The 25,331-nt window shown below is 38.6% G+C and overlaps 1 protein-coding gene across 2 annotated transcripts in view; it reads left to right on the top strand.

Annotated features, from left to right (window-relative positions):
- Window positions 1-25,331, top strand: part of LOC126480771 (1-phosphatidylinositol 4,5-bisphosphate phosphodiesterase gamma-1) — a 248,439-nt gene that overhangs the window by 63,756 nt on the left and 159,352 nt on the right. For both annotated transcript variants that reach the window (XM_050104071.1, XM_050104070.1), the window contains exon 9: window positions 14,999-15,192. In XM_050104071.1, the coding sequence (XP_049960028.1) occupies window positions 14,999-15,192 (194 nt within the window). The remainder of the gene's footprint in view (window positions 1-14,998; window positions 15,193-25,331) is intronic.

The raw sequence follows: 25,331 nt of genomic DNA on the forward strand, positions 1-25,331 counted from the left end.
TGGCGCTTACATTTTCTAGGGACTAATTTTTCAGTCCTGTTTGAATAGACATTTGATTAAATGGAGAAAATAAATGAAAGTTGACACACACCATTTTTTAAATATTTATAATGAGTTTGTTTTTCGTAACCTGCTAAGAAAGTCTTTCCATTGAACTTTCTGCTGTTGACTGCAAGGTTTCCGAGCTGGATCCAGTAAGCAATATGCTGGTGTCATCAGCTAATAGGATACAGTCCACACAAATCAAGAAGAGCAGTGGACCTAAGATTGAACCCTGTGGCACATCACATTTTATCAGTAATTCACTAGAAAGGAAGGAATTGTTTCTTGTTTTGTCCTTAGTGTTGAATTTATGCTGAAGTAATACCTTCTGCCTCCAGTTTTTTATGTATGAGCACAACTAGCTATGTGCCACATCTCGTAGTTCTTGCCTTTCTAATTTTTCAAACAGAATATTATGATCTAGGATATTGAAGGCTTTTGACAGGTCTAGACAAATACCTGCAGCTAATTCATGTTGATCAAGGGATTTTAAAGTGCAGTATAAGAATTCAAAAACAGTTGTCTGCGTAGATTTAGAATTTGTAAAACCATGTTGTTGTACAGTAAGAAGTGAATATTTATTTATGAAACTTAAGAGCCTGTTGTAAAAGATTTTTTTCTAGTAGTTTTGAGAAGAAACTGAGCTGTGACACAGGTCAGTAGTTCAGTATTTGATCAGAAGAACCTTTTTTTTTAGCAGCAGTGAAATTTTTGCTAGTTTGAGAACATCTAGAATGCCACAAGTTTCTGGGGAAAGGTTGACATTTTTTGCCAGTGGTTTTGCTATGTGGTGAACACAAGCTTTTAGTATGAAGTCAGGTACTTCATCAGGGCCACTTGACATTTTATTGCTTAATGATTTAATTTTACTTATAATTTCATTGGAATTTGTTACATAAAACATACATAGAGGCATCTACAATCACTTATTTTCTGGAGAAACTGGGGACTGGTTCTTTGTAGATTACTAGAATGAGGTCTTCAGCTAGTGGAGCGAAATATTCATTGAATTTCGTCACAACAGATTTTAGGTTTGTGATGTTTGAGCCCTCTAGTATTAGTAATGATACATGTTTTTTTGTACTCGGGTACAAGTTTCTATCTTTATAACTCTCCACTTGGTTCTCATTTTGCTAGATGAGTTTCTTATCAAATTGTCATTCCAATTAGTTTTTGCCCATTAGACTACTTTACCATTTATTCTTTTGTAGGCTTTAGAATAGTCTGCAAATTCTTGGTTAACGCTATACTTCTTGCAACAATGCTACAGAAATCTGTTTCTCTCATTGGAAATTTTTATGCCTTTAGTTACCCATTGCTTATTGTTGTTAGGTTTTACTGTTTTTACTTCTGTGGAAATGCTACATTAAAATAGTGAAGAAATATATTATGAAAACTCGTGTACATGCTATCAGCATTGTTCTGAATGGAGCTTCTTTCTAAATTTTCCTTAGGAAGCAAGAAATTTTAAAAGTTCTAATGTTATCTTCAGAAAAAGTTATTTTTTCAATTACTTTTTTGCAACTGCTGCTACCCGTTGGAATTTCTACACACAGCATGCTCAGTACTCTACTCGTGAATTTGTAACTTGGGTCATATTTGGTCAATGATGGTGTTGGTACATTCTGTTAATCTTGTTGGGCTGTGTATTGTGGGGATTATATTGAATGTGTTGGATAGATTTATCAAAGCATCTCTAGTACTACTGTCTTTTGAAAAATCAAAATTGAAATCACCACACAGAACTATTTTCATATTTAATAGACTGATCCTGTTCAGCAGAACCCCTGCTTTGCTCATGAGGACTGGCAGATTTGCACTTAGTGCTCTATATGTGTTACTAATTATGAAATCAAGGCCTGGCAGTTTACTAATGGAAAGTTTGAAGGCAAGTCAATATAACTTTTGTTGATATCACATAAATTTATTTGCTCTTTCACAAAAATAGCTGAACCCTAGTGTTTGGGGAACTATTGGCTAAAATGACTGGCTAATGCATATCCAGAGATTGAGATAAATTTTATTTTGTCATTTCCCATCCAATTTTCAGTATTGCAAATTGTCTACATTTAGTTTATACTGGAGTAGTGCTTCCAACATGGTAATTTTATTCATGAGTGTCTGAACATTATGGTGGAATACAACAAAATCTGGCATTTAGAAACTTTAGTTGAAGCGGTTTGTAATTCCCCTCCCACCCCTTCTTCCTTATTCCATCTATTGTCCACATTAGATTTTTATAAAGATTTGAATGTAAGCATTCACTTGAGCACGAACAACTGCTACAATTCCGCATTGCATTGATAATGACCTGACACAGGTCGAAAGCTGATCTGCGTTGTGACTATAAATGTCATATTAAAGCAACTTAATTCTACGACTGATTGCTGCTCTATCTAACCCAATATAACCATAGTCGTTGTGTGCACCCACCCCATGGAGGGCAACCCGATGAAGAAATTTTAAGTGTGCCAATAGCTAGTAATATCAAATGTTTCTGAAAAAATAATTTTAACTGTACATTCAGAACTAGCACTTACTGATGATAACATCGAGACTAAAACATTTTATAAATTAATTCATTTTCATAAATTTTAGCTAGAAATATAACATACTGTGTATAAAATTATATGAAAGTTTTCAGAAAAGCAACTGAGATAATATTGACCTGTCCAAAATTCGAAAAATAATACTGGTGTTGACAACTACTGTTGAGGAATAGTAATGCTTAAGGAGGATGTCCCGTTAAGGATTTATAGTTTGTTATCTAGTGGCATTTCTAATACAGCAGTAACCCTAAAAAAATTTCGGTTTCTTTCTTGTGTGTGTGTGTGTGTGTGTGTGTGTGTGTGTGTGTGTGTGTGTGGCTTCTGTTTGCTGGTAGCAATCAACAGGTGAATTAACTTCTGGAGTGTGTACAAGTTTTACTTCAGTCATCTCTGTCATCTTCAGAGTCAACCATAATTTGCGTTTGACTGACCACCTGATTGTTGGCTTCTGGCCTATTCAGTTTAAACCACATGGTAATCTGCATTTGCCCGATGACATTTTTGGATGAACTCGTCTAAAACATCTTGCCCTTTCCATTTGTTTGCCACTTATCCTTTTCTCTTCACTCTTCCTTGAAATGAAGGTATGTATTTTTTTCGACGAGTAATTCCTTTCCTGGCACATTTAAATGAAATCCATGGACTGTGTGGGACCTTTACTCCAAGTGGCTTATGGCTACAATATCCACATCCTTCAAATGAGTAGTACATAATTCTGTCATACACTTGCTTGCAACATTAATTTTGTGGTTCACAAAAGCAAAGTAGCAGTAAGTGTATATACAGCTTAATGTACATCATTACACGCTCATGGTCTGACAATCATTATTTTATAATTGTTATTGGCATTTTCCCGAAGCTGGGAGGATAACCCTAAAGTTACTTTAAAGATGAAATTGGCACACACAAAAATGAAGTGTTATTTAACGGGTAGCTCTGTCAGTATTTTCTGGAATTGTAGAAGAATAAGACCTTGAACCTTTGCCTATAAAAAGGATTTTCACACTATGATGTGACAGTAACTTTAAGAACCTAAAATGATCCATGTGCTTGTCATATAGCTCTACTTTTCAAAACAGTTTATGAAATTCACCAAATTTTAAGTGGTCTTTAAAGAGGAACTGCACCCACTTCCTCTTATGCTCCTGCTGTTTCTTTTCATTCAAATAATATAGTACCATGAGGATGCTCACATTGGTATTATCAACGTGTGGAACCTTTCTGTGTCTTGGCCAACTCTGTGGACAAGACCACTCAGCCAGTGGAGATTCTTGTCATGGACAACAACACTAAGGAGTGGGACTAAGCAGACTGACAGTGTGAAAGTGTGGCAAAAACATTGTTGGCCATCCCAGTTGTTAGACATGCTACTTTGACGCATGACTTTTTTGCTATTTTGACTGTACTAAATGGACAGTGCTGTATTCATCTGGGGCTCACTAGTGTAGAAGGTGTCACAAATTCATCTAATTAAAAAATCTGTAGGTCTCCCATGTTTACTTACATAAATAAGTGGACTTCTGGATTTTCCTTTGCGTGAGACAGTTTGTGTGTCAGATAGGTCAGACTAGAAATTCTGGATTCTAATATTTTACTGTTTGTGCCATTCTTATGCAGTCATTCATTGATTATCAAGGATTGTGTGTAATAATTTATTGTGCCTTTTTGAACATTTGCGAGTGCCACAGAAAATTCACACTATATCATCCATTGTAAACTTAATTTGTGTTTTTTAGAAGCTTTTGGCATCATAATCATTATTCAGAATTAATCATTGCTTATTTTAATTGTGTACTTACTTGAAGAATGGTATATCTTTGAGAATTTTCGGCTGCCTAAGAGCGTTGTGCGTAATGCATTCTGTACCGTCATGTATACTGTAAATTTTGACGGCAAGCTCATTAATCTATTCCATCTAAGTCAGTATTTAAAGTTTTTTGCTCATGAAGATATTTAGCTCCTATGAATTCGATGCCTGTGTTGCAATATTTTTTTGCACTTATTATAACTGTTGTGTTTATTTAGTTTCCCATCCCAACACTAGTTAACATTGCCAATTTTTTCCCCTCTCCTTGTATTGACACTGTTTTCAAGATTTACATGAATTTATTAGTGATCATAACCTTGAGAAATGCTTGAGAAACAAAGTCAACTTAGAAGAATCTGTAAGTGTTATTCCAAGTTTGTCTTTCGTTATTTACATAAACCACTTGTTTGGGCATTGTAGCTGCAAATCTTCAAGGGAACATGCAAATCAAATGAAATTAAAGTAATATTGTCAAGGGCAATTTAAAATTAATTAATTTTTGTTCAGATAAACTTTGCACCAGTAACAAATTCAGCCCGTCTGGAAGCAGCCAAATCCAAGTGGAGCACCCATTTGGCATTACTTAGCTTGCATTTATCACAATTCTCTTGCCCAGCGCAAAGTTCCAAGTGACTGGAATGAAGCGTAGGTGACTCCTGTATATAAGAAGGGCAAAAGAACGGACATGCAAAATTACAGACCAATATACTTATCATTATTTTGCTTTAGAATTCTTGAACATATTTGGAGTCTGAATGTAATAAATTTCCTTGAGATGGAAAAGCTTCTGTCCACTGATTGGCACAGATTTAGAAAGCATTGCTTGTGTGAGACTTAGCTCATCCTTTTCTCACATGATGTCCAAACCATGGATGAACAGCCACAGGCAGATTCCATATTCCTGGATTTCCGAAAAGTGTACAGTGTCCCACTGCAGACTCTTAATGAAACTACAAGCATATAGAATAGGTTCCCAGATATGTAAGTGGCTTGAAGAGTTCTTAAATAATAGGACCCAGTATGTCCTCTTTGATGGCAAGTGTTCATCAGAAATGAGGTTATTATCAGGAGTGTTCCAGTGAAGTGTGATACGGCCACTCCTGTTATCTGTATACATAAATGACCTGAAAGAGAGGATGAGCAATAATCAGAAACTGTGTGCTGAAGGCACTGTAGTGTATGGGAAGGTGCCACTGTTTGTACTGTAGGAGGATACAAGAGAACTTGGATAAGATTCCTAGTTGGAGTGATGAATGGCGGCTTGCTCTAAACGTAGAAAAATGTAAATTAATGCAGATAAATAGGAGAACCAATTGTGTGATGATCGAATACAGCATTAGCAGTGTGTTGCTTGACATAGTCACATCGATGAAATATCTAGGAGTAATTTTGCAAAGTAATATGAAATCAAATGAACATGTAAGGGCGGTAGCAGTTAGGGTGAATTGTCGACTTCAGTTTATCAGGGGAATTGTAGGAAGGTGTAGCTCAACTATAAAGGAGATGACATTCAGAACACCGAAGTGACCCATTCTTGAGTACTACTCAAGTGGTTGACATCCCCAACAGGTTGGATTAGAGGAATATATTAAATCAGTTCACAGCCAGACTGCTAGATTTGTTACCAGTCAACACACAAATATTACGGAGCTGCTTCATGAACTCAAATGGAAATCCCTCGAGAGAGTACAATGTTATTTTTTGCAAAACACCATTCAAAAAATTTTCAGAACCAGCATTGAAGTTGACTCAGATAATTCTACTGTGGCCAATGCACTTTTCACATAAGGATAGTGAAGCTGAGGTAAGAGAAATTAGGGCTCATACGGTGGCACATGGACAGTCATTTCTCCCTTGCTGTATTTGCGAGAGGAACAGAAAAGAAAATGACTAGTAGTGGCACAAGGTACCCTCTGTCATGCATCATAGTGTATCTTTCTGAATGTGTGTGTGTAGATGAACCTCTTCCCAGGTACATGATCAGTTAGTTACTCTTTGTATGCGGTTAGTAATTGCACTGACTGCTGTACAGTGATTAGAAGCTGCTTTGAATGGGCTTGTTGGGCAAAATGTTGAGAGACATGGACCAGAGATATCCGATAGGTACTGCCTCCTCTGGAGGAATACAGGACCTGTCACTGCGCATGTGATTCATTGTGAGTGGTGTGTGTATGGCAGGTCCAGAGGCCCTGTGCAGGTGTCCGTGGACCAGGGAGAGCTCAGTGTATTACACTCATACCACTAACCAAGAAATTCAAGGTAGTGTCTTCCACTGAAACTGAAACTGAACGTGAAGCAGTTACACACACTGCACGTGTTGAGTAACCTGCTGTATTCCATGTTGAAGGGAGGCAAATGCAAAAGGATAGGCGATCAGTTAATCATTGGCAGTTCATACGTATCTTGAATAATGGCACCCCTAAAGGAAATTGCAGCACGGGACAGAAGGATCACCTTCTGCACTCTATGTATTTGCGTGGCAGCCTCATTCAACACGTTGAAGAGGCACTTCCAGTAGCCATTGACAGATCAGAATGCAACCAACTGCAGATCGTAGCACACATTGGAACAACTAATGTGTGTTTTCTGAGAGATCCTACTTGGATCATTCCAGCAACTGGCAGAGAGGGCTGAGGAGAAGACCAGCCTTGCTGACAGTGTTTTGGCAGTTCAAACCTACAACAAATAATGCTACCCCATAGGGAAATGGCAGCAAGGGACAGGAAAGAACATCAGATGCTCTCAGTGTGTATGCCTGGGAGCCTCGCTCATCATGTTGAAGAGCCTATTCTAGCAGCCATTGAGGGAACAGGGTGCAACCAACTACATATTGTGGTGCACATTGGAACAAATGATACCTGTTGTCTGGGTTCTGAGGTTGTTCTTGGGTCATTCCATGACTGGCAGAGAAAGTTGAGAAGACCAGCCTTGTGCACGGAGATTCAACAAACCTCACAGTCCGCAATGTTGTCTCCAGAACTGATCAAGGCCCTCTGGTTCTGAGCTGATTAGAAGCCTTGAACCAGAGACCTCGAAGGTTCTGTGACTTCCTGGAGTTGTGCTAAAGGGTTGAGAATTGTAAGGCTCCACTAAAAGAATCAGGTATGCACTACACATCAGACACTGCTACCCAGGTGGCTTGCTTCATGTGGTGTGCACACAAGATTCCCCCCCCCCCCCCCTCCATCCTCATTCTCTCCTGTGACTCTGCGTCCAAATCAGATAGTGTTAGCTGTAGGAGGGTCCGAAATATTAGGGCAAGACTCACTCAAAGAAATGGCCCCCACACATGAAATAATTCCAGTGCTAGTGATCAGCTGCTGAAGAATTAACAACAATGTGGTAGAGTTTGCAGCCATTCTTAAAAGCAGTGGGAGCTTATGTAATACCTAGTACAGAAGGCTAGCTAAAACCCAGAATTAATAGCAGTGAGATTTTTGGGGTAGGTGTAAGAGTATATTGAAAGGAGAGGCCAGTGGGAAATGGAAGCAGCGTATTTATCTCAATAGATTTATCTCAATAGACAAACTCAAATCCACTTTGATAGAAATGAAAGCTGCATGTGAGCTGTTTGGGCCAAGACTCGGCATCAAGGGTGGGTACGAACTTATAATTGGATCTTTCTATCTACCACCAGGCTCAGCCCCAGAGCTAACTGAAAACATTATAGAGAACCTCAGTTTGCTAGTATCAATGTTACCTAACCATACTGTCATCGGTGGAGGAGACTTGTACTGTCCAACAATTAGTTGGGTTGATTTATAGTTTTGTAAGTGGTAGGGATGACAAGACATTCTGTGAAACATTACTAATTGCCTTCTCTGATAGATATCTAGAACAGATACGTAGGGACTCCACTTATGAGGGAAATATAGAAGTCCTAATGGCAATGAAGAGACTTTATCTCTCTGAGGGTCTCCACATTGCAACTGGTATCAGTGACTATGAGGCAGTTGCAGCAATAAAGATTATTGTTTACAAAGATCAGCTACAGTGAGTAGGATTAATTACACAGATCAGCTAAAGCAAGTTGGAAAGTTTATGTATTCATTGAGTTATGTAAAGAGCCAGTCATGTCACATCTCAGAGGAACCCGAAAGAATTGTTCTCTGGGCAGGAGCATATAGAAGAACTGTGGCTCAAATTTGAAAGAACAATTGGCCATACACTACATAAACATGAACCTAATAGAATAGTTCATGATGGGAGGTACCTCCCATGGTATTCAGTCATTGTGAAGAACTTCTAAAGAAACAGTGATATCTGCATAATAAGTTTAAAACAAAACACAGGGCCACAGATAGAGAGATACTGAATGAAACACATTTGGCTGTCAAGAGGGTTATGCTTGAAGCCCTCACCAACTAAAACAGCTGAATATTATTGAAAGATCTATCACAAAATCCAATTCTGATCGCATATAAGGGCTGTCACTGTCACCAAAATTAGTTTCCAGATACTCATGAATGACGTGGGAAATGAAATGGAAGGTAGTATAACTCTGTCATTTATTATCAAAAAATATGGGTAGAGTTGTAAAACTACCATAGGCTACTGCACACTATCATAAGTAGTCATAGATTACGGTAGTTTGTCTAGTAGCTTTGGTCAGTTAAGGCTTTGTCAACAATAGACACACACACACACACACACACACACACACACACACACACACACACACGACTGCAGTCTCAGGCAACTGAAACCACACTGTGAGCAGCAGCACCAGTGCATGATAGGAGCAGCGACTGGGTGAGGGAAAGGAGGTGGCTTGGGCAGCGTAGGGGAGGGATAGTATGGTGGGTATGGCAGACCATGAAGTGAAGTGCTTCAGGTTGGGCGGCAAGCAGGGGGAGGTGCGAGGGGGGAAGTAGTGGAAAAGGATAGAAATAAATAAAAAATATAAAATAAAATAAATAAATAAAAGACTGATTGTGGTGGTTGAATGACTTTCCTTCTCATAATATTGTTACCTTCCATCCTGAATTTTCTATTGTTCAAAATTGGGATATTTCAGAGATGAAATATAATGTGAAGATAGTTCACCAAATATCTACGAGACAGAATACAGGATGTGTGACAGGCATGTGGGGTGTTAAGATGGCACTTGAACATTCAAGGTTTGCTTCTCCATCAGAATAAAATTACGCTATATGTTTTCAGGGGCCTATTTTGGTTAATGATCATTTTTGTGGACAATATTAGATAACAGGGTCAATCATCTTCATCTGGTGCCTCGAGCAATAGTATTAAATGCTCACTGCCTTGACTGTGTAATCACCAAAGACACACTTTTTCACCTGGTGAAGATGACTTTCACACTTTCCCAAATATTACATGAAAAATGAAATTGTCTATTCATCTGGACACCCGAGAATATACCATTCATCTGTTGTACCGGTAAAACCTAAAAAGTCAGAGGTCCCGATCTGTGAAAACAAACTGACCACTACTTTTTTCTCCGAGATGAAGACAGTAACTGAGTCTCCCACTACCTCTTGAGAGATACTGTTCTGATATCCTTTACCCCTGGGCTGTTTGTTTTAGATTGTGATGCTCGCTCCCCTTGTGCTTCAATATTGTAGTTTCCTTAGCCTTTCTGCCATCACACACAGTCTCTTCCAAAGGCCTGCCTACTTCAAACACATAGTTTTTCTTCCATATCAGCAAGGCTAACTTAATTGTTAGACCCATTTATTACTTTGGGAAAGCAAATGGAAGACCTGGCCGGGATGGCAGCACCATCGTTTCTATTCCAGAGGAACAGGGAGGGGAGGCACTAAAAGTGTACACTCCAGCATTCTTACGAGTAGAGTACAGCAGCAACGATGTATCCAATTATATGCTAATGCCCTGGATAGCACAACTAAATAATGACCAGCAAATTTTGTTTGGCATTGCTCCTTGCACACTATAACTGTGACACATTGTTTCCCAGTGTAAAGTGTATGAACCTGCATTTTATCTTAATAAGTCACTGCCCACTGCAATTCTGATACATCAGTTTTTCATAAAATTGTTGTAGAATAGCCTTTTCTGAACTATGTCATTTTGTTGTACATGATGGCTCGCTTTTTACAGTCACCCTATGGAAGCAAATCCCACAGACATGAATGTTTTTCTAGAGTTTCCTTGTTACCCTTGATATCCAGTTCCGTGCAACAGTCATAATGTTGCTGAACTTGCTGCGTAATAACACTTTTATCCTCATTGACAAAGAAATATTTATAGATTGCATGGGGTATGTGCTTGGCTAACACCCTGCTCTGAATTGTGCCTCCCATACATCCCATGTAGGCTTTCACAGCCGGCGTCTTCATCAGTAAACACTTCTGGGCTAAGGTGCCGTGGTCGATCTGTAGAACGTCTTCTCCCTGACGTTTTGTTCTCAACTACGGAGAACATCTTCCGAGCTGAGTCGACGACTGGCTGCTAGGAGATGGGGCTGCCGCTTATATGGAGATCGTAGAGGGCGCCACCGCACGCCATGTGATGTGCGGTGGTGCCCTCTACGATCTCCATATAAGCGGCGGCCCCAGCTCCTAGCAGCCAGTCGTCGACTCAGCTCGGAAGATGTTCTCCGTAGTTGAGAACGAAACGTCAGGGAGAAGACGTTCTACAGATCGACCACGGCACCTTAGCCCGGAAGTGTTTACTGATGATGTGCCTCCCATTGTTATCTGCTCACCATTGACATACTGAATTTTAGTATTTTGTTTGTGCATTGTTTCATCTTCTCCATTAGCATTGTTAGTCCTTTCTCCTTCTCATTTTCAATGAATTTAATGATGTCATGGCTGCCTGTGAAGGCATTTTCTGTAATCACTGTCCTTGCCTACACTTTGAGGTAACAGTGCTCATTACTTTGAATGGGATCCTATTATATCCTATGGCTAAGTTAGTTCGCAATATGGCAGAGTCTGTGGTTGGCTTCGTCAAGTAATACATGTCTATAAAGTATCATATTACATACAATTGAATCCATTGCTGTGGACATGGCTCTGACAGTGCATTACAACTTGATTTTGGGTCACCTGGAAAGATGTTTCAGTGTTGTTATTCAGCCTGTAAGTTTCTCTATGGCCATATGCAGAAAGATGACATTCTTATATGGGAATATTTATTGCAATAGGTACTGCAAGGGGAGGGGGGGAGCAGGAACAGACAGATGGTTGGTTGGTTGAATTAATTGATTGATTGGCAAAATAGCATAAAAATAAATGTGATACAAGAAAGCACACAAAGACACATTTGCCATTTGAATGATACTGTCAATAGCACATAATAAATTTAATATATATTTAATGCCATAAAAATTATTGACAGCAACAAAGACAAACAGTATTGTAATGTCGGTAACTTAATCTGCAGATTTGTGGAGAACCTTTGTTTACAAGTTCTGAATATTTCATGATAATTATTAATGTTTACCATTCCATTTAGAGTATGCATTAATAAGCAGGTCCCAATTTGTCCTAGTTCATCATGCATACATTATGCACCAGCACTGCTGCCTGTCCATACAGATCCATGATGAGTCCTGGTATCAGCTTCTGGTCTCCAGCATTAAATGATCAGTATGTGTACCCTTACAAATGTAGATCCTTTCCAATAAACTTTTTCTCCATTTCATCATGGCATAAATTTTAATGCTGGCACCACTGAGTATCAGCATTTTTTGACTCCCACAAATTTTCTGGTACAATGGGCATTTTGTGATAATTTCCTGCAACAAATACAGGGTATCAATAGGAAACAGCTGCTGAGTTTCATAACTGCAAAACAATTGTTCTCCATCATGCACAGATGCACTTACTCCACTGGGCTGCGATTAACAAGGCTATAGGTACTTACTATCCTTGTTTTTGCCAGTATTTTGACCATCTTTGAAAAATTGCATGCATAAACAACACACATAATCTCCAGAAGTGTTCTCCCACTCTATGGTAGTGAGTGCACTACTGTGAAACTACTTGAAAAATTGAAACTTTGTACTGGACTGGAACTCAGTGTAGACACTTGCATTTCACAGGCAATGCTCTATATAACTGAGGTAGCCAACCATGACAGGTGACCCATCTGCACAACTTTAATTCTACTGGCTCCTCTTTTGTATTTTTAAAACTTCACACTCCTCATTTTGTATTTTTAAAAGTTCACAGGAGTTCATGTGCATACCTTGTTGCATTAGCACTCTTGGGGAAAGAAATCTTGAAAAGCTAGCTTAGCCATAGCCTACGAGTTATTTTCAGAATGAGTCTTTCACTCTGCAGTAGACTATGCACCGTTGTCAATCTTCCTAGAACATTAGATTATTTTGCTAGGCTGCTACTGGAATACAGACCCTGTCATTTGCAGGCAATGTTATGACATCTGTCAAAGAATGACTATTGATCTGCCTTCACAATTCTACCAGTATGTCTCATATTTTCAAAATTAGACACTTTTAGCACATTATCTCATGACATGCAGCTCTGACCGTAAATGATGATGATGATGATGATGATGATGATGATGATGATCCTTTTTGGTCTTTGCATTGGCCTTGACTCTTAGCTGTCAGAAATGGAATGAGAGATGCTATTTTCTGCCACTATCATTACGGAACTGTAAATTATTGGAAGTGCTCACTGCTTTGTACAATAGCCCAATCCTAAATCCCACATACATCTGCACTCACCTTTTGCAGAGATTGACTTGCAGTCTTTTAACTGTTTGGGAAACTTACTTTTTAGGTATTTGATTGTATTTTATTAATGGCATCTTCATAGTCTGAACCTTTGACAAGATATCTTTCCCCCTATCTTCCAAAACTTCACCATTTTTTACAGAGTTGTCTGTTGGGAGAAATTAGTCCAACCATAGGACCTTACAGGACTATTCCCATGTCAGTACTCTTGGTTGATGCTGGTGAACTGCCTCATGAAAGGTAGCAGCAACTTATCATTGCGTAGTCAAACTGGTGACGAAATACACTGCCACCATCGAGCCAGAAGATCATTCACAGTGTGTAGAAATTGTGTAGAAGAAATTGATATGACAGATGTTAATGCTCTCAAACAGGGAAGGAAGAAGTATGTTCCTTGGATGTTAGAGACCCAGAATAATATTGTAGATGGCAGAATTTAACAAACTGTATGCATCATCAACCTTCTTCAAGAAAATTTTTGTGCTATTTTAGATCAGTGACATGAGAACACAATTTGAAGTGGTCAGTTCTTCCTTTACTCTGTTCTTAATAACAATTTTATTGCATCATCTTCTCATTAAATAGACCACTTCCTGTTCAGCTTATAGCCCACTTCCTGTTCAGCTTCTGTCTTTAAACTGTATGTCTAGAGAATTGATTTTCCCTAACTTTGGGTCTTCTGTATGATTCTTCCAATGCTGTCTTCAGTGAGATACATGAATACTGAGCAGTACCAAGTGTTTTTACCTGACAAGAAATGGCATCAGATTACAACCATTTGTAGCAAATCACCACTTTCTGTTTTGAAGAACCTTTAATAAACAAAAGACACAATATGCAAGTATGACAATGAAAAGTCCTGGGTGTAACATAAATAATGGAAAGAGTAAAGGTAATAACTCTTATAACTGTGGTGTTCAGCAGTAGGTAGGCGCAGAAGCAAACTAAACACAGTGCTAGGCTTTCTGACAATATCCTTCCTCAAAGCAAACCATAGTTGGAGTCACAAAAGATGGCCTTTGAGTTTAGGTTCGTGCTGATCACCTAAATCATGTATTTCCTGACAGCCACTGAGTGTTGAGAAGTGTTCTGAGCACTCTGCTGTGAATGTTGTGTGCAATGCAAGCATTGTATGCAATTGTAGTGAGCTACTTAGTGAAATTTTATTCCATTTGATTGCGAAATGCCATGGCTGATGGTGGTGGTGGTGGTGGTGGTGGTGGTGGTGGTGGTGGTGAGCAACAAATACTAAACAAGCAAGCAATTTGTGGGGTACACATTTTCATCAAGCACAAATCATGTCTGTGCATGTTGGAACTGGTAAAAATTAAGTCCCCATCCTTGTTTCGACCTGCGCAAATCGCCATTGTTCATGGACCACACACTTATAAGGCAACATTTTCAGTCTTGTATATGTATCTATCAACCACTAAACACCTCAGTTGTATGGCAAGTTGTTACCTGTACTTCTTCCATGATTTACAGATACAAACAATTTATACATTTCACTCATTTATGTGATGAAAACACAATTTAGATGCTAATTTAAAAACAATGTTTCTTGACTATTAAAAACATGAGTGAGTGTAGTTCCCATACAAGGCATTTATACCACTATGTAAATCAAGGAGATAATGTGAGTGTGTTGAGATGCAAAAAGTAGACAAATCAGCTAGCTAATGGTACAGTTATAGCACCCCCACCAATAAGACTGTGGGTCTTACTGTAGTGTTTTCCTCGAAACTGTCGTTGCTTTACAGCAGCAAAAGGGTGTAAGTGGACAGGTTAATGATTAGTTGAACTGAGGTACTGTAAGCCGTAATCAGGGAAGTTGATAGTACTACTATGACAAATTTTTTCTTATGTTTCAGTTTTTTTAAGTTTTTGAGCTACTTGTGTTTTCATTTACAGCAAGGGACGTGGATCTCAGAAACACAGTTAAAAATGGCATCTTGTATCTGGAAGACCCTGTGGACAAGGAATGGAATAAACACTTCTTTGTATTAACAAAAAATAAATTATTTTACACCGACTCCTTTCATGATGAGCAAGAAGGCGAAGGAGAGGAAGAAGAGGAAGAGAGTGGTTTTCATAGACCTAAGGAGGTGAGTGTGATGCAATACTGGAGTTTTCAGTTAAGATTTTGGAATGCTGTTCTCTTAAAATCATTTGTTATTTATCACTTGTAAATAAATTTTTATATTCATTTAAGTTGCTGGCAGTGCTGTGGAGACATCAATCTGTATACAGATGCTATTTTGTGTGACACCTGCAGTCATAAAGATGTCACTCTTCCTGAGTAATAACCAAATATTATCTTTTTAAATATGCAGTAAATCCTGTTGTGTTGTGGAGAATTTTTCCTGCTATTGCATGCTCTACCAGCTTAGCATTTCTTTTAAATTTTCTTTTGATGTGTTGTTCGTAGTACCATTGAGTAGAATATCATTATCAGTCACCATTAGACATCCACTGCTACACTTTTTCATGTGTTACAATCTTGAGCTATATGCATGCATGTTGCTACTGCTCATTTCATAATTCCATCTACAGGTCATTTATTAGATCTTTGTCTCAGTACTTTCTTATACCTTAGAATGTGGCCGGCAACTATGAGAGGGTGTATTAGAATGTGTGTGTGTGGCTTCGTGTGTGTCAGTGTGTGTGCTGTTAATAGATAAAGAGCTGGTGCTCGAAAGCTCATGTGAATGCTGTTTTCTGTTATGTTTCTGTGCTCCACATATTGATCTGCTATAGGTGAGTCATTGCTTTTCCCTTAATTTATATATTACTCCCTCCAGAAATTTCAGTTATTGTTATACATTGCTATGCTAGGGTGCACAGAGAGAGGACATAGAAATTTAGAATCACAATAACAACTTCAACATAGGAGGAGGAGGAGGAGGAAGAGGAGGATTGATATTGGACAAGTTGTGGGCCTTAGTTCTAAATAAAACAAATAGTACTGACTCTTCCCCAATACAAGCTCCAGAACACACATCGGCGTGACTCCGTGATCTTAGACAGCAGTCTGATGACGTCATGAACCGACTGTTGCATGGGTACATATAAACATTTCAGTTTTCTGAAGTTGGTTGAGATTAGTTGCTTTTTGAGTTGTTAAGCCTCTGATGATGTCTCCAACATTGGAATATGAATCATTAGGCAAATAATTATTCCTTGGATGGTGGCCATATGCCCATAAAACAAGTATCAACATTAAGACAACTTTCTGCTAGTGGCTACAAGTCCTGATCACTTCCATTTCATTTTCATTGCAGTCTATTCCCTGGTATGTTGGTTTGTTTTCCTACTGCTGCTACTAATTCCGACCATGCATCTCTCCATTGCTGATTGACCAGTCCTCAGTTTTTGAATCATTTTTGCATTAAAAGTCCATATCTCATTGCCACAAATCAAAGTTGGTAATACACAATCATAAACTTTGTTTCACACGTGTTGGGTAATCTGTTTTCAATACTCTAATTACTTTACTAAAAGTACAGCTGGCCATTTTTATGTTGCTGTTCTTTTTGCCAGGCCAACTGCATTCAATTACACTAAATACAAAAACTCATCAATTGGTTCTCAGACTTGGCTATTAATTTATATTTTTTGAATGTTGATTAAACCAGTGTACAATCTTATTACAATTGGTTTTTTAGTGTTTTGCTCTTGCTTCATTACGTTTTTCTATTTTCTGTAGAAGTATATAGGTGCTGGAGGCAAACAGTACAATAACACAACCAAAGTTTGTCTACAGAATCAGCTACACAAAAGTTGTACAGATATATTCCATTAAATGCAAACTCTAACTCTACTGATAGTCCTTATTCCTTTTATTTTTATAAAATAACCTGATCTCATTAGGAGCTTCAAGTGTTTTACATGTACAGATCTTTTAGCATACTGTTTATTTAATTAATGATAATGCTTATTATTTTGTTAATAATAATACATGGTGTCCAACTTCGCTTCCGCTGTTTGCCAATAGGTAGCGACAACGGTAAGTAGCCATTGAAAGACGCAGATCATAGACATCAGGCAGTTAGCTTGGACTTTCTGGAGGTATTTGTATGTTTAGCCATGTATGGAAGTGAAACATGGACGATAAATAGTTTGGACAGGAAGAGAATAGAAGCTTTCGAAATGTGGTGCTACAGAAGAATGCTGAAGATGAGATGGGTAGATCACATAACTAATGAGGAGGTATTGAATAGAATTGGGGAGAAGAGGAGTTTGTGGCACAACTTGACGAGAAGAAGGGACCGATTGGTAGGACATGTTCTGAGGCATCAATGGATCACAAATTTATTATTGGAGGGTAGCTTTGAGGGTAAAAATCGTAGAGGGAGACCAAGAAATGAATACACTAAGCAGATTCAGAAGGATGTAGGTTGCAGTAGGTACTGGGAGATGAAGAAACTTGCACAGGATAGGGTAGCATGGAGAGCTGCATCAAACCAGTCTCAGGACTGAAGACCAACAAAAACAACAACAACAACAACAACAGCTTGGACCTCAGTCAACATAACCTCATTCAAACATTAGTCGATTTGTGTCTGCATCATAAACTTGCTCTCGATTGAAAATGTCAGTTTACGAGCCTAATTCTCATCATTTGTGGGAGGTGTTACTGTTTTGTTTCAATATGAAGAAAGCAGCAGCCAAGTCTCATCAAATGCTCTCAAGTACATATGGTAAGCATGCTATTAGTGAAAGAATGTATCGTGAGTGATTTCAACTCTTCAAGAACGGTGATTTTAATGTCGTAGACCGGCAGAGTGGTGGAAGAGAGAATGTTTTCGAAGATGCAGAATTGGAGACATAGCTGAGTCAAGACTCGCATCAGACTCGAGTAGAATTGGCACAATTAGTGGGAGTGACACAGCAAGCCATTTCAAAACGTCTCAAGGCTATGGGCATGATTCAGAAAGAAGGTTCTTGGGTTCCGTGTGAGCTGAAACTAAGAGACGTTGAACGGTGTTTGTGAACAGTTGCTACAGAGGCAAAAACGGAAGGGATTTCTGCATCGCATTGTGACTGGGGATGAAAAACGGGTTCATTACGATAACCCTAAATGCAAAAACTCATGGGGATATCCCGGCCATGCATCCATGTTGATGACCAAACCGAATATTCACGGCTCCAAGATCATGCTCACCATTTAGTGGGACCAGCTTGGCGTCATGTACTATGAGGGCTTAAAAACAAGTGAAACAATCACAGGTGCTTATTATAGAATGCGATTCATGCATTTGAGCTGAGCATTAAAAGACAAATGGCCACAATACAGCGAGAGGCACGATAAAGTGATTTTGCAGCGCGACAATGCTCGACCCCACGTTGCAAAAGAGGTAAAATGTGCTTGGAAACATAAAAATGGGAAGTCCTACCTCACCTGCCATATTCTCCAAATATTGCTCCCTCTATCACCTGTTTAGATCAATGGCACATGGCCTGGCTGACCAACACTTCCGATCTCGTGAAGAAGTCACAAATTGGATCGATTTGTGGATTGCTTCAAAAAGATTTTTTCAGCGCGGGATTCATACACTGCCCAGAAGATGGGAGAAAGTAGTGGCCAGCAATGGAAAATACTTTGAATGACACATGTTTAACCAATTTGTTTCATTAAAGCCTTAAATGCTGGGGAAAAAAACGGCGAAAGCAAAGTTGTACATCTTGTAGCAATAACAACAACAGGGATAAAACAAGTATGATTATGGGTAAGAGTACAAAAATGAGGTGGTGGTTTTTGTGGTCTTCAGTCCGAAGACTGATTTGATGCAGCTCTCCATGCTCCTCTATGGTGCACAAGCCTTTTCCTCTCTGAAGAATTATTGCAACCTAAGCCCATTTGCACCTGCTTATGTATTCATCCTATGGTCTTCCCCGTAATTTTTACCCTGACACTTCCCTCCATTACCAAACTGATAAGTCCTTCATATCTCAAAAGGAGCTCTGTCATTCGATACCTTCTTTTAGTTAAGCTCTGCCATATTTCTTTTCTTCCCAGTTCAATTCAGTACTTCATAATTTCTCAATCTATCCAGTATAATCTTCAGCATTTTCCTGTAGCATAGTCTACACTCCAGGCAAATACATTCAGAAAAGATTTCCTAACAGTTAGATTTATGTTAGGTGGTAACCAATTCCTCTTCTTCAGCAATGCTTTTTGTACTTTAGCCAGTCAGCATTTTATATCTGTTCTTCTGGGCATGGTTTTTTATTTGAGGGATGTACAATAGCTTGTAGTTAGGTGACGGGCTAACTCGGCCCCAAATTCAGTACGGAATCTGACAGGGATTCCATCGGGCCCTGGAGCTTTGTCCAATTTTAATGATTTCAGCTTTTTGTCAACATCTGACACTGATAATTATTTCATTCACCTTTCCAGTGGTCCAAGGATTAAATTGGGGCAATTCTCCTGGGTTTTCCTTTGTAAAGGAACATTTGGAAAGTTAAGCATTTCAGCTTTTGCTTTGCTACCCTACGTTCCAGTTCCTGTCTCATTCACGAGGGACTGGACATTAACTTTGGTGCCACTAACAGCCTTTACATATGGTCAGAATCCCTTCGGACTCAGTGAAATCTCATTTGACAATATTCTGCTATGGTAGTCACTGAAGGCATCATGCATTGCTCTCTTGACAACCAAACGTGTTTCATTCAGCATTAGTCTATCTACGGCCCTATGCTGCTTTTTTTTTTTTTTTTTAATGCAGTAATCTCTGTTTCTTTAGAAATTCCTTTACAGTGACTATATACCAAGGAGGTTCCCCCCATTATGAACTATTTTACTGGGTACATATCTATCTAGTGCATGGTCAACTATTCATTTAAACCTGAGCCATAGTTCCTCTACGTGCTAAAACTTTGAAGTTCCTCACTGAGATATGACACTACTGATTTTTTATCTAGTTGAGTGAACATATATGTCATCTTGCTTGTTTTAGTTGTCTTTAGTTGCCACAGCCATGTCATGGTCACTGATACTGGTTTCGATGTGAACATTCCCAAAGAGGTCAGGGCTATTTGTTGCCATTAGATCCAGTAAAACTGAAATGATCATATGGCATTTATTTGCTGGGATAACCCCTTTGGGGTTCGGCCACCATGTTGCAAGTCTTTTTAGTTGATGCCACTTCAGTGACTTGCATGTCAATGATGATGGACACACAACCACCAGTCCTGTGTTGGGAATTGAACCTGGGCCCCCTTGCATGGTAGGCGGTAACGCTATCACTGCGCTATGGAGGCGGACATTAGATACAGTATACTTCCATCATGAGCGGGGTTCCTAACTATCTCTTCTGGGTAGTTTACAGAGAAGGCATTTAGTAATGTTTCACAGAATGTCGTACCATGCTCACTGTAATTTTCTCAGTTAATTGTTGGATAATTAAAGTCTTCACCGATGATTACAATATGATTGGGGAACTTACGTACAGGTGAACTTAGGTTTTCTCTAAAGGTTTCTGTTTCATCAGGATATGTGGCTGGTGATCAATAGAAGGATCCAGTTGTTATTTTATGCCCACACCTGATACTGAGTCTTGCCCAAACAATGTCACACGCAGCTTCAAATTCTATCTCGGTGGATTTCAATTTCGAGTTTACTGCGACAAATACACCACCTCAATTTCCCATTTGCCTTTCCTATTGTTTGTGCAGGATACAGTATCAGAGATGACATAAAATTATAATAGGATCCTTCTATCAACCAACAGATTCTACTCTTGATGTCACTGAAAACTTCAGAGGAAAACTCAGTTTGCTTGTAAGTAAGTTTCCTAATCATATTGTGATCATTAAGGTCTCCACGAATCATCCAACAGCCAATTGGGATAATTATAGTTTTGTTAGTGGTGGGTGTAGCAATACATCCTGTGAAATGTTACTAAATGCCTTCTCTGAAAACTACATGGAATAGACAGTTAAGAACCTCACTCATGATTGAAATATGTTTGATCTAACAGCAACAAACAGAACTGGCTCTTTCAAGAAGTCCACATCAAAACTGTTATCAGTTACCATGAGGCAGTTGTAGCTACAATGTATTCCAAAACACAGATACTTACATGTTTAGCAAACTAGACAGAAACAGTAGTGTCATACCCAAGTGAGGAATTTAAACTTCTAGATCAGGACAAGAACAAGTGGTGAACTATGGCTCAAGTTAAGTTAAAAGAATACTTGACTATGCACTGAATAGATATGTATCCAGTGGGCAGTTCATAATGGGAGAGATCCTCTGTGGTATACAGTCACTTTAATGAAACTTCTAATGAAACACAGACTACTGCATAACAGGTATAAAACAAAACATAGCGGTACAGATAGAAAGAAGCTGAATGAAATGTGTTTTGCAATCAAGAGAACAATGTGTGAAGCTTTCATTGACTGCTATAGCAGAGTGTTGTCTTATGATCTTTTACAAAATCCAAAGAAATTCTGGTCATGTGTAAAGGTTGTTAGTGGTGCCAAAGTTAGCATCTAGTCCCTAGCAAATGAAACAGAAACTGAAATTGAAAGTACCAAAGCAAAAGCTGAAATGCTTAATTATGTTTTCAAATCTTGCTTCAGAAAGGACAATCCAGGAGTATTGTACCAATTTAATTCTCCTTCCACCATAAAGATGAGTGAAATAGATATTAGTGTCAGTGCTGTTGAGAAACAGTTGGAATTGTTAAAATTGAACAAACCTCCAGGGCCTAATGGAATCCCTATCAGATGCTATACCCAGTCGCAGCTGAGTTAGGCCCTCCGTTAACTATAATCTATTGTAGATCTATTGTAGATTTGTTGAACAAAAAGCTGTGCCCAGTAGCTAGAAGAAAGCACAGGTCACACCTGTCTACAAGAAGGGTAGCCAAAGTGATCCACAAAACTACTGTCCAATATCAGTGACATCCATTTGTTGTAGAACCGTAGAAAATATTGTGATCCCCAACATAATGAGGTATCTCGAACGGAATGTCCTCCTCCATGCCAACCAGCATGGATTTTGAAAACATAGATCATGTCAAACCCAACTCGCACTTTTCTCACATGACCCCCTGAGAGCCATGGACCAAGGCAGTCACGTTAGATGTAGTATTTCTCGAGTTCTGAAAAGCATTTGACTCGGTACCACACCTATGCCTATTATCAAAAGTAGAACCATATGGGCTACCAGACAAAATATGTGGCTGGATTGAGGATTTCTTGGTAGGGAGGACGCAGCATGTTATCTTGGATGGAGAGTCATCGTCAGATGTAGAAGTAACTTCAGATGTACCTTAGGGAAATGTGTTGGGACCCTTGTTCATGCTGTATATTAATTATCAGACTTTTTGCGAGCACTGTAATTATCTATAATGAATTACTGTCTGAATGAAGCTGTGCAAATATTATCAGACCTTGATAAGATTAAAAGTGATGCAGCGATTGGTGACTTGCTTTAAATATTTTACAAAAAATAAAATTGTGCACTTCAAAAAACGAAAAAAAAAAAAAATGTAGTATCCTATAAATATAATATTAGTGAGTCACAGTTGGAATGCGTAAACTCATACAAATACTTGGATGGAACATTTAGTAGAGACATGAAATGGGATAGTCACATTAGGCGTAATTGGGGGTAAAACAGGTAGAATACTTGGGAAATGCCATCCGTTTACAAAGGAGATTGCTTGAAAATCACTTGTGTGACCCATTCTAGAATACTACCCATGTGTGTGGGACCCATATCAAATAGTATTAGCAGGGGATATTGAACATATACAGAGAAGGGCAGCACAAATGATCAAATGTTTGTTTGGCCCACTGGAGAGTGTCACTGATTTGTTGAGAACTGAACTGGCAGAGTCTTGCAGATAAATGTAAACCATTAACAAAGTTTCAAGAACCAGCTTTAAATGATAACTCTAGGAGTATACTGTGAGCCCCTTTATATTGCTCCCATAAGGATCATGAGGATAAGATTAAATTAATTACAGCATGCAAAGAGAGATTTAACCAATCGTTTTTCCCACACTCCATATGTGAATGGAATGGGAAAAAGCCCTGATACAGTGGGATGTGTCTCTGCTATGCACTTCAGAGTGGTTTACAGAGAGTATACGTAGATGTAGGTCACCCAGTATTCCCAAAACTCCATTCGCAACACATCTTCCCATGTAGCATGCACCACTTGGCACGAATGACATCACACTTTGGGTTGGATGCCAAGAACTATGGAAAGGGACGTGGGAAGAGATGTGTTGTGACACACTTCATCAGGTTCATGAGTTGAGGCCTGTCCAGCATGGGAGGCCCTGTCAGTAGCTCTACTGTCCTCTCCTTCACATGAACACACAAACGTCTCTGCCCATGTGGTCAGTACTAGAATAAGGTGGTGTTCTTTGAAGAGGAAATCAAAATTGCTAACATCAGAAATATGTTGCATGCATGCATTGTTCAACAGCTTAGACTGTGCCTAGAAAGACCTTGTGTGGTAACACTGTTGTAATCAACTGGAAGTACAAGCATTTGTACAACTTTCTTTCTGAGGTATAAGGGGAAGAGTCGTTTATGTTTTCCTAGTGCATGGGGAAATATTGATACTTTCTGGCTAACTGTACCTGTATATGCAGCCCATTTTAAGTTTCCATCTAATATTATTGCTGCACTCTTTGCTGACGGACACAACTTATATTTTTCTTATTTTGTACAAAATACAGGAAGTATACTTTAAATGTCTGGAGAATAAGGCTAGAACGACCAATCTAGATTGCTTTGGTTTTGAATAGTTGAAGTATTAACTCAGTCTTCTATGTCTGTTGTAAAAACGTACACAAGTCAGCATTGACATTCTTGATAGCTGTCCTCATGTTACTTGGTTGTGTGTGTAAGTGTAACTAAAAGTCATCAGCATACATGTAGTATTTACAGTGCAACAGATCTGATCAAATGTCTTTGGTGGAATACAGTGCGAAGAGTATCTGGCCAAATACTGAACATTGGGGCTCCTGATACTACATGTCTCCAGTGTTAGTATTGTGGCTTCAAACATTATCCTTTTGTTGGTGGAACATCAGGTGTGAGAAAAGCTTTTATATTAGACTTGGGGAAAATTTTAGGCTGCTAAATGTAGCATGTAAAATGTCAGTCAGGGGAATTAAAGGCTTTTCTGAAATATAGAAACCACATGCTAGTGGCCTTGTCTAACTTCAAGTTATCAGTCACATTTATTTAAGTAGATGTTGTATTACAGTGTTTGCGGAAGCCAACTTGGTACCTAGTGCATTATTCATTTCTAAGTAGTCATGAAGCCGATCGTGGACTGTAATTTATAAGTGTACTGCAAAGTCATTGTATTTGGTAAATGCTGATTTGATGGGCATACTGGATTTTTTTGATGGTATTGTCAGTAACGTGTTTGAGTTAGAAAATTGTTGCTGTAGTCATTTTCGCCCATGGAATAATTAGTAAGTTTTATTTTTGTTTAATCAATGCTACTAGTTATAAAATAAAGTACCGGTTAAGTTTCTTAACAGGAGTTGTGAGATTAACTGCAAATTTTGCTTTGTCTGTACCTAAACCTTGCTAATTTTTCCACAAACCAACTGGTCTGTATGAGTTGTCACTTAATGTCTGAACACATCTGAATTTAGCATTAATTGATTGTCTCTGTTCTGCATCTATTGGTTGGCTATATATATATAATTTTTTGGGATGTGGCACCATTTGTATAGCTGATATGTGTCATCTCTGAGATTCATCACCCATTTTAGTTCATTTGCTAGCTGAGTTTAAGGTTTTCTTTTCACCTTTCCAGTCTGGGGAAGCATAGTCATTGTATAGTACCAATTAATCCATGGACTATATCATTTCCCCAGGATATCACTTGCTTTTGAACTCAGTGATATATTTTTAAAGTATTTGTACTTACAGTTTGTTTTTCGCCCACTCTAACGAGTATGTCATGGAAATTAGGTCATGGGCTTGTATGCTGGTTTTGGATGTTTGAGTATACAAAAGGCTCCATTTTATGATTTCGTTGCAAATATGTTTTGCTGACAGTGAAGGAAACCCAGGGGTGTAGTGTCTTAGAGAATAATAACTATACAGACATTGAAAAAGTAACAATAACTTATTAAATGTACTTGTCCATGGAACAAAAAATCTTGCAGGTAAGAAGAAAGCAAAGAAAAAAATTGAAATTGAATTGAAATTGAATGAGGCAGTGATTAAAGAAACAGTGAGGCCTTTTACCAAT

This window comes from Schistocerca serialis, chromosome 5 (genome assembly GCF_023864345.2).
Source record: "Schistocerca serialis cubense isolate TAMUIC-IGC-003099 chromosome 5, iqSchSeri2.2, whole genome shotgun sequence".
Classification (NCBI taxonomy): Eukaryota; Metazoa; Arthropoda; class Insecta; order Orthoptera; family Acrididae; genus Schistocerca; species Schistocerca serialis.